This window comes from Cheilinus undulatus, linkage group 23, assembly GCF_018320785.1.
Source record: "Cheilinus undulatus linkage group 23, ASM1832078v1, whole genome shotgun sequence".
In the NCBI taxonomy this organism is placed as follows: domain Eukaryota; kingdom Metazoa; phylum Chordata; class Actinopteri; order Labriformes; family Labridae; genus Cheilinus; species Cheilinus undulatus.
Window position 1 is genome coordinate 32912443 of NC_054887.1, and position 14211 is coordinate 32926653.

The 14211-nt window shown below is 39.4% G+C and overlaps 1 protein-coding gene across 1 annotated transcript; it reads left to right on the forward strand.

The window, feature by feature from the left end:
• Positions 1 to 708: 708 nt before the first annotated feature.
• Positions 709 to 13498, forward strand: cwf19l1 (CWF19 like cell cycle control factor 1). The gene is made up of 14 exons (XM_041780949.1): positions 709 to 842; positions 1108 to 1192; positions 1344 to 1428; positions 4048 to 4149; positions 4226 to 4440; positions 4539 to 4654; positions 7255 to 7339; positions 7765 to 7914; positions 8111 to 8270; positions 9713 to 9792; positions 9887 to 10096; positions 10364 to 10483; positions 10571 to 10668; positions 12439 to 13498. The coding sequence occupies exons 1-14, from the start codon at positions 820 to 822 to the stop codon at positions 12581 to 12583; spliced, it is 1674 nt and encodes a 557-aa protein (XP_041636883.1). The 5' UTR covers positions 709 to 819; the 3' UTR covers positions 12584 to 13498.
• Positions 13499 to 14211: the final 713 nt, after the last annotated feature.

Sequence of the window (14211 nt, forward strand, 5' to 3'; positions counted from 1 at the left end):
GACATTACGAGAATGAAGTCATAATATTACAAGAAAAAACTCGTAATATTACAAGAGAAAAAGTTGTTATATTATGAGAATGGTCATAATATTACGAGAAAAAACTGGTAATACTACGAGAAAAAACTCATACTATTACAAGAATAAAATATTACAAGACAGACAGTCTGCCGTGGCGCCGCAGCTCTGCGACAGAGTATTGTCCTGATTCTGAAAATAATTTGATGCTGATGTGCCAAAAGATGAAGTATTTCCTTATTTGTGAACCTGATACTAAAGTATAGCTTCACAAGATGCTCAACATTGCTCATTTTAACGGAGGCAATGCCCCGGCAGACTTTCTTTCTTGTAATATTTTATTCTCGTAATATTACAACTTTATTCCCGTAATATCATGACTTTATTCTCGTAACTTAAAAAAAAAAGAGTTTTATTTTTTTTCTCTTTGTGTGGCCTTAATACTCCGTCGTATGTGACAATGTCTTTTTAAAGCAGGGTTCAAGTGTGATTTACTCAATTTCCGTGTAAAAATCAAACCTGGCAACAACGTTTTCCGTTCCAAAATCAGTCCGAACAACAACGCGACTTTTAAATTCTTTGTCAAATCGTAATAAGATGTGCAAAAAGTCATAAATCACCACAGTAGATCTAACCGTTTTAAAATGTGCGACCTGAATATTTATATTTAAATTTCTCGTGTCTTTATTTGACACGGCGGAACTATTTCCACCGGACAGCTTTTAGCGACGTACTGAAGAGTCAAGCAGCCAAAATCCAAACCGCACATTTTGATATTTCCATCCTGTTTGAGGCAAAAACATGGGAGAGAAACCAGTCAGAGTGTAAGTCTGAATTCATGAATACTCAGGATTTGATAACGTTGAGTTGTGTTTTGTAAAAAAAATCGCTGCTGTTTTAATTTAATCTTATTTTTCCGTCAGTTGTGAAACGCCGTTAGAGAGTTTCGATGTCTCCACGTACATTCACTGATGTTTTTAGACTTGTTTGGGGACCCCAGGCCCAGAAAAGACTATAAAACCCGGTGTAGTTGTTTAATTAGCTGCAGAGTTTGTTAATAGTTTAAAATATCCGCCATTGTTGTTGCAGGCTGGCCTGTGGAGACGTTGAAGGAAGACTCTCTGCCCTGTTTAACAGAGTCCAGACCATCCAGAAGAAGACGGGGCAGTTTGATGTGAGTTAAAGGGATTTTCTCTCTAGAAGGATCTTTACCAACAGACTAAATCAGACAGAGACTGCCCATCTCCTCCAGCTCTGCTTTAGTTTAGTTTTAAAGCCCAGTCCTCTCTATCTTTGGACCCTGTGTTGATTTTTGTTTCCTTCAGTTGTTGCTGTGTGTTGGAGAGTTTTTTGGGATGACACCAGAGGCTGAAGCAGAGTGGGAGCAGTACAGAAGTGGAGCCAAGAAAGGTATGGTGAACTGATGAATTAACCTAGAGCAGTCATTTTACCAGAATTTAAAACCTTTACAGGAACCCAGTAAAACTGAACCGTATTCATACCTGTTACCACGGCAACAATTAAAGGCATCCTAGACATCCAATATTGGAATGTTTATTGTTCCTGAAACTGCAGGGAAACTCCTGCAAACAAATTGCAGGACTTACATCTGTATAGGTAAATATCAGCCATGTCAAACAAATTCAGCTACTTTTAAATAAGTTGGCATGAACAGATATCAATTTAACGTTGCCATCTCGTACACCTACCTGCTGAATCACAGTATTTTTAAGTGGGCAGAAGAAGTGGCTTATTGGACAAACTCACTGGTGCATTTCTAGTTTTCTCTGTTTCTTTGTTCTCATTTCTCTCTTTAAGGCTTCTGTACTCTGACGGCACTGATAAAGTAGATTGTTTCATTAAGAAATATGTGGTATCACGAACAATAAGCAAGTATCAAGGGATTGTTCCAACTGTCTACTATACACTTTTATGACCATATGATGTACTTTATTGTAAGGCTGAACAATTTGCAAAAATAATTTAATTGCAATATTTTCCCCCAATATTGTGATTTAATATGTGATTATTATTAGGTTCCTCTTTTTATGATTTTTCAACAAATTCAAGCAATAAATCATTCAATATTATAACCAACATTCAGTCAGGCACACTCACCATATACAGTGCTTAACACATTTATTAGACCACCTGTCATATCTGTCTCAGAGACCATCCAGCATCATGAAATGCTTTAATGCAGACTCTTTCATTTTCAGTCAGCTCTCCACGTTTTACCATTTTGAACAGGAATGAGGAATTTCAAACTGAATTCACCCAAATTTGAGCCGGCTCACTGGGCTTCTCTGAGAAGTCAGAAATGAATCAAGCATAACATTCAACCACTAAAACTCATTTTTTCTGTTCAGGAATGCAAGTAAATAACTATAATTTCACATGTTAATCAAGAAATAATAATGTGCTTTATTATTTTTTCAGTTTCTTTGTAAATCAGTAAATTTGAAAATTCATGGATAACAATAATAATTCTATTTTAGCATTAAAAATATCATTTGGGTTAAAGAGCTTCTACATATTGGTGTATTAACCATTGCTGAATCATCAAAAATGATTTTGGTAATTACCAATGCTGTTAATGTAGGGCAGCTGTGGCATAAACCTTACTTTGGTTAGGGTTAGGGTGGTCTGATAAATTTGTTAAGCACTGTATATATACATACATACATACATACATACATATATATATATATATACATATATATACACACACATATACACATACATATATACGTGAATATCCAAGAAATCATGTCTGGCCCTGGTTTTTCTGTCCTTGAAAAATGTTGGCCCCCAGGAAAAACAAATTGAGGAACCCTTCCATAAGGTGTTAAAGTGTGTAGATTTTTAATTTTTATATTTAGTTTTAAACACAGTGAGATTCATTCTATGTTGAGTTGTCGGTGCATCTTTAAAGCTCCACTGTGTTCTTAACTACTACATCAGCTATGTGATCAGGAGCTATGTGATCAAGTGATGTGTGCCTGTAGGTTAGAGGTGAATGCAAGTTCTCTGAGAAATGGTTGGAGAGGGAGTTAGAGCTGAGGCTGGGTCAGTATTGTTAAGATTTTACAGGATTTTGCAATGAAGCTTCTGCCTGGTCTAATACTACACAGAGTCTGTCAAAAATCTTTATTTATATACTATAATAACAAATATTATCTGCATTTTCTTGACTATGCTGTTGCATTTTTGTCTAACAATATTCACAAACCATGCACAGAAACGTCTGGTTAGAAATTCAAGATGCAATACGGGTCTTGACAGGGTCTGTATTTTGATGATTTCACATTTAATTATTTATATTATTTTTTTGGGAAAGATGTTTAGGGAAGTAAAATATCGCCAGTATTATTTTTTTAGAGTATTTATTAATGCTTTTATTTTGATAGAATCGGGACGGTAAGATGTGATGGGCAGGTTGGAGGGTGAATCATTTTTAATGGGAAGGCAGAAGTCAGGAGACCGCCAGTTTGTCTGTAGGAAAACATTTTAGGATAATACAAAGAAAAGTATATTGTTTTGCATGGGCATTTTTCATCCTGTCCTCTATGCCCATGCCACAGGGGTCGGTTTGATTTTGAGTTTTGTTTTTTTTTAGTTTACAAAAGCAGTAGCTGCTACAGGGTCAAAAAATCTGGGCAGATTCTAATGTTGAACAGTCAATCTAATCACATTCTTAACTGTGCAATTATATAATTGCATAAAAGGCTGCAATTATTCTTGTGTTTAGAAGTAGTTGAAAGGTAAAAAAGTTCCTGCAAAAAGGCCTTTAATTTAGTGCCAAAGCTTTAAAACATTGCATCAGCTTCATTAGCCCTGTGCATGGATAAGGAATAAATCAATCAGAAATTGCAGTTTTTGAGAGTTTATTGGGTATAAAGGAGTTCCACTTTTGTTGCTGTAGTATTGATATTTAAAGCCATCGTACTTGTGACCACAGAAAACCTCACTGCTGTCTACTTCTGTCTGTAGCTAGAATCTCACTTTGTGTCTTTTGTGCCTCTGCAGCTCCCATCCACACTTACATCCTGGGAGCAACGAGACAGGAGACGGTGAAGAATTTCTCCAGCGCTGATGGCTGTGAGTTGGCTGAAAACATCACGTATCTCGGTAAGACTGAAGAAAACCCCATGGTGACGAAATAGAAAGCCGTGGCAGAGAAAAACGTGGAGTTTCTGTGTTTCAGGACGGCGTGGTGTGTTTACGGGAGTATCAGGGTTACAGATTGCCTACGTCAGCGGCCAGGAGGCCCTGCAGGAACCGGCCCCAGCTCACTGCTTCACATCCAAAGATCTGACGGCCCTCGTGGCCCCGCTGACCAGCAGCACCAAGTTCAGAGGAGTGGACATCCTGCTGACGTCACAGTGGCCCCGAGGAGTGTGGCAGTACGGAAACACCCCGGTAACAGACGGATCAAACCCAGGAGATTTGTACTTTTATGGAGACAAATTTAAGGAGTTAAGAGGCTCATCTGTTTATTTCTCATTTCTCTACGACAGGAAGTGAACACAAAGTCGTGTGGAAGCAGCTCTATAGCAAACCTCGCTGACAAACTGAAGCCACGGTACCATTTCGCTGCACTAGAGGGCGCTCACTATGAACGACTCCCATACAGGTAGACTGAAAAACATCAGAGCCTCAAGCATGAATTAGTGGGAAAGTAAAGTTAAAGATAAGTGTCTCATAGCCAGTAGGAGGCGACAGTGCTCTTTGTTTCTAGCCCAATAGAGCTTCTTCTAGACCAATGATCATCCCAGGGGCCATATCAGGCCCCCCAAAGCTGTCTGTCCGGCCCCCAGAAGGTCATGACAGTCACAAAAGGAGGAAAAGAAGATGTTTTTGGCTTGTTAAATCCACCCCAAAAAATGATTAATATTGAAATAGTTTCAGAATGACTTAACATTTGATTGTTCTTTATAGAAATTTATTTGCCAGCCATTATTAGTATAAAAAATACATCGAGTTAAAGTTGGCAGAAATGTTGCAAAAATGGACTGATAAAGTGGCGAAAAGGGGTTAAAGAGTGGCAAAAATGGGTGATAAGTGGCAACATGGGTTGTAGAAAGGCACAAAGGGACGAAAAATTGACTGGAAGAGTGGTGAAAAGAGGTTGATATGTTACCAAAAAAAAGGTAATGGGGGAAAAGGGGAAAGAAGTATCAAAAATGGGTCAAAAGTGGAAAATAAATGCAAAAAAGTAATTTAAATGGGATAAAAAGTGGCAAAATTGTAACAGAAGTGGCAAAAATTGATTAAAGAGGGGCACAAAGGGGATAAAACAGACAGGAAAAGTGGTTCAAAAGGGGTGAAAGAATGGTAAAAATTAGGTTAAACTATCGAAAAGGGGCAGAAATACAGCAAAAAATAACCTGGTACAGTAGTGAAAAGGTGTTAAAGAGAGGCTGACAGGGGCAGTGATTAGCAAGAAAGTTGCAAAAAAAGAGGTTAAAGAGTGGCATAATGGTTGAAAAATAGCGAAAATTGGTTTAAAAGTGGCAAAAAAGTCATGAAAAGGAGTTAGAAAATGGCAGAAATAGAAGAAAAGTGGGAAAAAATTGATAAAAGAGTGACACAAAGGGGATAAAATATGCAGGAAAAGTAGTTCAAAAGGCGTTAAAGAATGTCAAAAATTGTTAAAAGAGGCAAAAGAGTATCAAAAAGGGGTTAAAAGTGTCAAAAATGAGTTAATACTGGTGCTATGTGGGCAGGCCTGTCTTCTTGTGGCCTGCTGCACAATAATATGTTAATCAGACCAAAATATTTACCTAATTTTTGTCTATTTGAAAGTCCGGCCCCAGAGTTTCTGCCGAGACTAAATTTGACCCTTGTGCAAAAGTACTTGATGACCCCTGTTCTAGACGCTTCATTCCTTTCGGTGTTCTCAAGATAAATTTATTTTAAACTTTGATATGATACGAGTGAAAATCAGCCAGTTTTGGTATCTGTTACCATGACAACACAAATTGAAGTTCTGTGTACTTAATATTGGGAAATATCTCATTTTAGATGAAAAAGGCATTTATGGTGTTAAATAAATGTTTTTGTAAAATTTAGGCAGCCTGCCACACTGAGATTGGGTTTTATCCATCCATCCATCCATCCAGCCAGCCATCCATCAATCTATCCATCCATCCATCCATCAATCTATCCATCCATCCATCCATCCATCCATCCATCATCCATCCATCCATCCATCCATCCATCCATCCATCCATCCATCCGTCATCCATACATCCACCCATCCATCCATCCATCCATCCATCCATCATCCATACATCCACCCATCCATCCATCCAGCCAGCCATCCATCCATCCATCCATCCATCCATCCATCCATCATCCATACATCCACCCATCCATCCATCCAGCCAGCCATCCATCCATCCATCCATCCATCATCCATACATCCACCCATCCATCCATCCAGCCAGCCATCCATCCATCTATCCATCCATCATCCATACATCCACCCATCCATCCATCCAGCCAGCCATCCATCCATCTATCCATCCACCCACCCATCCATCCATCCATCTATCCATCCATCCATCCACCCATCCATCCATCTGTTCACCCATCCATCCATCCATCCATCCATCATCCATCCACCCATCCATCCATCCACCCATCCATCCATCCATCCATCCATCCATCCATCCACCCATCCATCCATCCACCCATCCATCCATCTCTCCACCCACCCATCCATCCGTCCGTCCATCCATCTATCCATCCACCCACCCATCCATCCAGCCATCCATCCATCCACCCACCCATCCAGCCATCCATCCATCCCTCCATCCACCCAACCATCCATCCCCCCATCCATCAAATATTTGCCTATCCTCTTTTTTTGAAGCTCCATCCAGGGTCGCAGCATATTTTGACAGCAATTTAGAGACTTTTTCACCTGCTTAGGACCAAACAACAGAATAATGTATCCTATTGGTGCACTTCTTAGCTGCATTTCCTTTTTCAGATATCATTAGGGACTAAACAGCTCTGAGACTAACTCCTTGTGAGAAATGTGGCAGTGGGCCTTCATGTGTTTCCTGACATCCACTCTAACTCAACCTAAGGCATAAAGATTTTTGACACATTTCATGGAGGGTTTGACATCTTTTCTTTCTCCACTGATGGTTTTTAACTTCCTGAGTTATCCTGTGGGAGTGTGTGCAAACTATAATGCACGTATATTGTTATTTCTATCTTCAGGAATCACGTTGTTCTTCAAGAAAACGCTCAGCACGTCAGCCGCTTCATTGCCCTCGCCACTGTCAACAACCCCGCAAAGAAGAAGGTATGTATGCTCGTCTTTTCAGTTGCAAAACGTTGTCAGATATTTAAGCAGAGGCATGATACACGCATCTATTGGATTAATTTTGATTGAAGATATGACGATCTTTGATGTTCATCTGGAATACACATCCATTCATCTTCATCAAAGTCATTAAAAATGCTTGTTTTTTCCTGCTGAAAATGCCTGAGAGGAATATTATGTTTTCCTTGGTATCATACCTTCATAGGTAAAAAGGAACAAATTTAGCGTACTTCTGCTGGTGGTGAAACACACAAAAACAGAATATTGTGGCTTCCTGAGTTAGTTCAAACTTCCTAGTGACACTCACATTGATTTATGGGGCCTTTACTTCCAAAAAATAGGGCTTTATATCCCCTCAAATTGAATTTGACTTCACATACTGAAGTGTTTCTGTCTGTCTGCAGTACTTGTACGCCTTTAACATCATCCCGATGAAGACGATGGATCCTTCAGAGCTGGTGAAACAGCCGCAGGACGTGACAGAAAACCCGTACAGATGTCCAACCAAAGACAAGGCAGAAAAACAGAAGAGCTTCGCTGCTGCAGACGAGGAGGTATGAAGGGGAATTTTCTGCTTAAAGAAAGGGAATTTCTCCTAGGATTAAATGTACTACAATAGCATAGAGCTATGATTAACTCTGTTGATCCCACAGAGGTTCCTTAAATATCTGTTGTCGTGCTACAGCAGCCAAACAGACTAAGAAGAAGAAAAATGCTCTGAACTCAACTGTTTCTCTGTCCTCTGTTCAGGAGCCAGCGGCTCAGTTCTTCTTCGACCTCAGCAGGAAGCAGGGCGGGGGTCACCGGGGCCACGGCAGGAAGAGACCTCCAGACGGAGACAGACGAGGGTGGGACCATCAGGGTGACAGAGAAGGACACTATCAGGGGCCCAAACAGCCACGCAGACACCGTGAGTCCAGCACAGAAACATTTTCATCTACTGGAGATTTTTCGGTATTTTGATGCAAATCTAAGGAGTGATAGCAGGATTATGCCATCCTTTAAGGCAGTGGTTCTCAACCTTTTCAGCCTTTGACCCCCAAAATAAAGGTGCCAGAGACCAGGGACTGTACCTGAAGGTGGCTGAACACAGCCATGCATTCAAAAATAGTCATGTGCAGACAAGGCCGTCCATAAGGGGGGATAAAGGGGAGAGCTTTCTGGGGCCCAGCCAAACTAGGGGACCATGGAGGTCAACAAAATCATGGTCCATTGTAAAGTTAAGCTGTGATATCCATATTTTATATTTAACCTGAAAAATAACCACTCTTAACAATGTAAAAAAAAATTTTAAATGATTTGTGTAGAATATAGCCTTCTTAAAAATGTAAATCTATTTTGTTTGAAAAAAAAACACTAATTAAAATGGGTTAAAAATTGAAAAAATGGGTTAATAAAGGCAAAAAATTGTGAAAAAGGTGGTGAAATTGGATCTTAACAGTAGCAGAACTGGGTTAGAAGTGGCAAATATATTAGAATCACAAAAATAGCCAAAAAAAGGGCAAAAATGGGCATAAATAGTGGTAAAATGGAATTAAAAAGTGTCGGAAAAGGCTTTAAATTTGCAAAAATAGGTGAGAATCTGGTGAAACGGGAAGAAAAATTGATATAAACTGGCAAAATAGTACTAACTGAGAAAGAAAAAATAGTTGTGACAAGAATTGGTTTAGAAGTGACAAAAACAGGCAAAAAAAAACAGTGGTGGAAGGGTTTTTTTTTTTTTAGAGATTCTGGAGACCCCCTCTCAGTGTCTCATGACTCCCAAGGGGGTCCCGACCCCAAGGTTGAGAACCACAGCTTTAAGGTGCAGTGCAGTTGAGTCAGCATGGCAGCAGCTGGATAATACTCACTGTAGCATATTCCTGCTCCAACAGTGATGTAAAATAAGTCCACCACTGCTCCTTAACATCTCATTTCACTTTAAAAATTCATAGAAAGCTCACTTTTTTATCTTTCTATTTATTATCTGTAGCAAGTTCTTTTTTTTCACTGTGCAACTTTCAATCTGCCAGAAGTTCCTTATGTTCTTTTCTTTCAGGACTTTATCCAAACAGGAAGTGAAGTAATTCCAAAATAGAAGCATAACAAAGAACACTGGATGTTAATGAGTCATTTTGTACATGCACTCTTTTATAGTTCTCACAGTGGTGTCAATGCCAATGTAGATGAAAAATGTGTTTTGTAAAGGCAAAATTATCCACTTTGAACATGACATTTAGAATGAGATTAATCAAGATTAACTGTTTAAATTCCTAGATTAATGTTGATTTAAGAAAATAACTGTAAGACAGCCCTGATTTAAAATGGTGCATGCAAACTAACAGGATCAAATGTCTCTGTGTTGTCCCGCAGCTCAGCCGACCGGTCCGTGCTGGTTCTGTCTGGCCAGTCCTCAGGTGGAGAAACACCTGGTCATCAGCATCGGATCACATGTAAGATTGTGGTGCTGAGTTTACATCACATTAAAGGGTTTAAATAAAGCAATAAAACATCATTCATCCACTCTTATCTTGTTGATGTCTGCAGTGCTATTTGGCAAAGGCCAAAGGCGGTCTGACCCCGCAGCACGTCCTCATCTTGCCCATCGGTCACTACCAGTCCGTGGTGGATCTGAGCTCTGAGGTGGTGGAGGAGATGGAGAAGTACAAAACAGCACTGAGGAGCTTCTATAAGAGCCGAGGGGAGCGCTGCGTGATGTTTGAGAGGAACTACAAGAGCCAACACCTGCAGCTACAGGTATGCAATACTAACCTTCATGTCCCGGTAGTGAGAGAAATGCAATAAAGCAGAAATCATGGCCCAGAGGAAATTAGATGTCATTCATAAACATCCAAAAAGTTCACCTTATTCACCGTTTTTACAGCAGTGTTCTCCAGAGCATTGTGCAAAATTAGGATTGTGATCCTTTTCAAGCTTTCTATTGAAAAACAAACTAAACCTGGGTACTGGAAGGATCCGTTTAGACCTGAAAAAGGACATTTTAAGATGATTGTTGTTCTTCAGGTAGTCCCAGTGCCACTGGACCGCTGCGCCACAGACGACATCAAAGAGGCGTTCATGGTCCAGGCTCAGGAGCAGCAGATGGAGCTGATGGAGATTCCCCAACACACTGACCTCAAACAGGTACAGACACCTTCATTTAAAATAAAACTAGACCCCTCAGGGACACAGTAGTCTGTTTTTGATCTACTTTACTGTGCATTTGTTCAGATTGCTCCTCCAGGGACACCGTACTTCTACGTGGAGTTGGACTCAGGAGAGAAACTCTACTATCGCATACAGAAATTTTTTCCTCTGCAGTTTGGGAGGTAATGTGAATTTTATAGTTATTCTTGGGAAATTAATATTTTGAGATTTTTTTTTTCATTTTTTTTCTGTTATCATGAAAACTCTCAGATTTTATGGAGTCAACTTTTGTATGGATTGTTGTTTTTAAGGTCTGGATGAATAAGACTTTAGCCTGTTTTCATCAATATCTAATTCTTAAGTTGCTGTAAGAAATTTTGATAAGGAGGTTTCAAAGAGGAAAACTCATCACATAGAATCATGTTGGGACACAGTTTTATCACAACACATCATGTCATGACTTCCTATATAACAACAACATGTCGAGGTGTAGCATATCATGACAGAGTGCTAGAATGGGTCATGGCATAACATGTTGAGACAGAATGTAAAAACTTAACATGCCATGACATCATGTATCGTGACACATTGTGCCATGACATAACTTGTAACAACACAACATATCAAGGCACAACGGGTCACTATGGAACAGGTCATGACAATCAGGTCACGGCAGTCCATGTCAGGACGTTAACGTGTCACAGCATAGGGTGTTAAGGTCTGACATGTCAAGGCCAAATGTGTCACTACACATTATGACATGACATAGCATGCAACGTGTCACAATACGCATCATGACGTAACATGTCACGACACAGTATGCCACAACGTAATGAGTTATGATGTTATGTGTCACAAAGTTGCATGTCACAATGTAGCATGTTGTGACTACCTTGCTGTAATGGATCACAATGGAATGGGTCAAGGCGTAACATGTTACAAAGTAGCATGTCATGATCTAATGTGTCGTGATGTAACCTCACAATGTAACATGTTTCGATGTACCATGTGATGTGATATGTCATGATGTAAAATGTCACGATGTAGCATGTCACAGCATGATGTGTCACTACATAGCGGTAATGTTGTAACATTGTTACGATGTAGCATGTCACAAGGTAACGTGTCGTGATCTAATGTGTCACAATGTAACATGTTTTGATGTAACATGTCGTGATGTAACATGTCATGACCTAATGTGTCAAGATGAAACATGTCACGCTGTAACATGTCATCACCAAATGTGTCACAATGTAACATGATTCGATGTAACATGTCATGACCTAATGTGACACAGTGTAACATGTCTCAGTGTAACATGTCTCAGTGTAACATGTCACATTGTAACATGTCATGATGTAACATGTCATGACTTAATGTGTCACAGTGTAACATGTCACAATGTAACATGTCATGACCTAATGTGACACAGTGTAACATGTCACAATGTAACATGTCATGACCTAATGTGTCACAGTGTAACATGTCTCAATGTGACATGTCAGGATGCAACATGTCACGACGTACTGTGTTGGGACATGTCATGTTGTATGATGTCACAATGTAATGTGCCACAAAGTATTACGCCACAGCATGTCACGTATAATGCCACAACATATCAAATCATGATGTTTCAGGGTACAACAGGTTTTTTTGTGTGTGTGTTGCAGCATACTATTTGTAATCATATTTATCATAAATCCTGGTATTGTGACGACCCTATCTGTACCAAAAATGTCTTTGGACTTATAGATTAATGGACCAACTTTACTTTTAAATTAGAGGTTAATTTGAATTAAAATGATCGATGGCAGAAGTATGTGCGCTGAAAAACAGGAGATAATTCATCTAATAATTACCTTCACACACATTCCTGAAAAGATTGAAATCAGTGAGTGTGGAGCGGCTAATTTAAAAAGCTTCCACTTATCTTTACCTTGTTGTGTTTGCAGGGAGGTCCTGGCCAGCGAGGCAGTGCTGAACATCCCGACTCGGGCCGACTGGAGGGAGTGTAAACAGAGCAGAGAGGAGGAGGAGGAGAACAGCAAACAGCTGAGAGACGGATTCCAGCCGTTCGACTTCGCCTGGGAGGACTAGCACACATATGAACACATTAAACATACTCTTTTGTTCATAATCTGAGGGAAATGTGCTTCACTGATAAATTTCCTGCTGAGTCTTTGTTAAAAGGATCAAAACCACAGTCAGGTCTGAACAGTTAGCTTAGCTTAGCACAAAGAATGGAAACAGAGGGAAACTGCTAGCCTACTTGTGTCCAAAGCTAACAAAAACCATTTACCTATAAAGTCTTTATTTGTGTTAATTTACGGTATTTTAACCAGCAAAGACTTTAGGATGTCACAGAGCAGTCTGATCCACTACACCAGCATTTTTTTATTTTTAGGAGATGTATGACCAGGAAGCTTCAAAAGTGCTGATTGGTGGACTTCTTCCTGTCTTTGGACAGAACCAGGCGAGAAAGTTCTCTCGTTTTTTAGCTTTTCCTAAGCGAAGCCTAACTTGGCAAACCAGCTAAAGAGCAAAGCATATTCTCCAAATACACACTTTTTTTTTTTCAACTTAAATTTTGTTTTTAGCTGTTTATGGCGTATTTTCAGAGGTTATGTGAGGAAAATTAAGATATTTCAGTAGTTTTATTTTAAGATCACAAGAGCCTTAGTTTGAAGTGTTTCCTTTGAAAAATATGTTTATTTTTATTATTAAAGAGGCTGAAAGTCAAAAGTTTTATAAGAAGTTGAATGGACAAAAGAGCTGAAATAAACAAGCATAGATTCATAATTAAAACACTTAAAGACATCCATCTTGATCCAAACATGAGTTTTGTGCAGCTGCTCGATAGCCTCCTTCAAAATAAAAGAATATTTAAAGCCACGGAGACCAGCTCAGCAACTTTTTTCTGAACTCCCATGGATGCTCATGGGATAAGAGTTTTTAAATGTATTTTTTTAATTTTGTAAATGTACAATTAAACTGTCGTGTTTGATGTCTGAACCAACATTGTCTTTCCATCTTTGGAGCTGTAGTTTTTATTAGGACAGTATTCTGACCTGCAGTGTCATCTATCTGTGGCCACAGGGGTTAGTGCTGCCCTGTCTCTATCATAACCGGCCTGTTTTTTAAAGACTTTAGAAAGAAATGGCCAAACATGGCTACAGAGGGATGTAGCTGCAGTGCCAGAGGAAAATTAAAATCCTTAAAGCTAAGTTTAAAGAGGCCAAAGACTCCAGTCAGCATAGTGGTCATGGTCAGGACCACATGTCAGTTTTACAAGCTGGACTTTATTTTGGGGGATAAACCCAGCTGTCAGCTGTTACAAGTGTGGGATAGCTCCGTGCCAGCAGCTGAAGAAGAATCTCAGACTCTGACTGTTACCGTGTTTATGTGCTGGGCATGACATCGCTGTTGTTCTACTGCTCATGCAGGTCATTTCAGGACTAGGACTAGGACCTGTTCATCGGGCAGTCTGCATACAGAATATTTAAAATGTCAACAGCCTAACAGATAAATCATCATTTATTTTCCATTTTGCCCTTTTCACCATTTTTTTTTTGCCATCTAATACACTTGTTTCCTATTTTTTTGCCCATTTTTTGCCCTTTTTTACAATTTTTTTGCCCATTTAAGATACCTTTTGCCATTATATACTACTTGTTTCCTATTTTTTGCCACTTCTTTTTGCTACTTTTATCCCATTTTTTCACCTT

Coding starts and splice junctions, on each gene's coding strand:
- cwf19l1 (XM_041780949.1), top strand. CDS start 820: ATGGGAGAGAAACCAGTCAGAGT. Junction 4,441..4,538: donor GGCAGTACGGAAACACCCCG/GTAACAGACGGA, acceptor TCTCTACGACAG/GAAGTGAACACAAAGTCGTG. Junction 9,793..9,886: donor TCATCAGCATCGGATCACAT/GTAAGATTGTGG, acceptor TGATGTCTGCAG/TGCTATTTGGCAAAGGCCAA.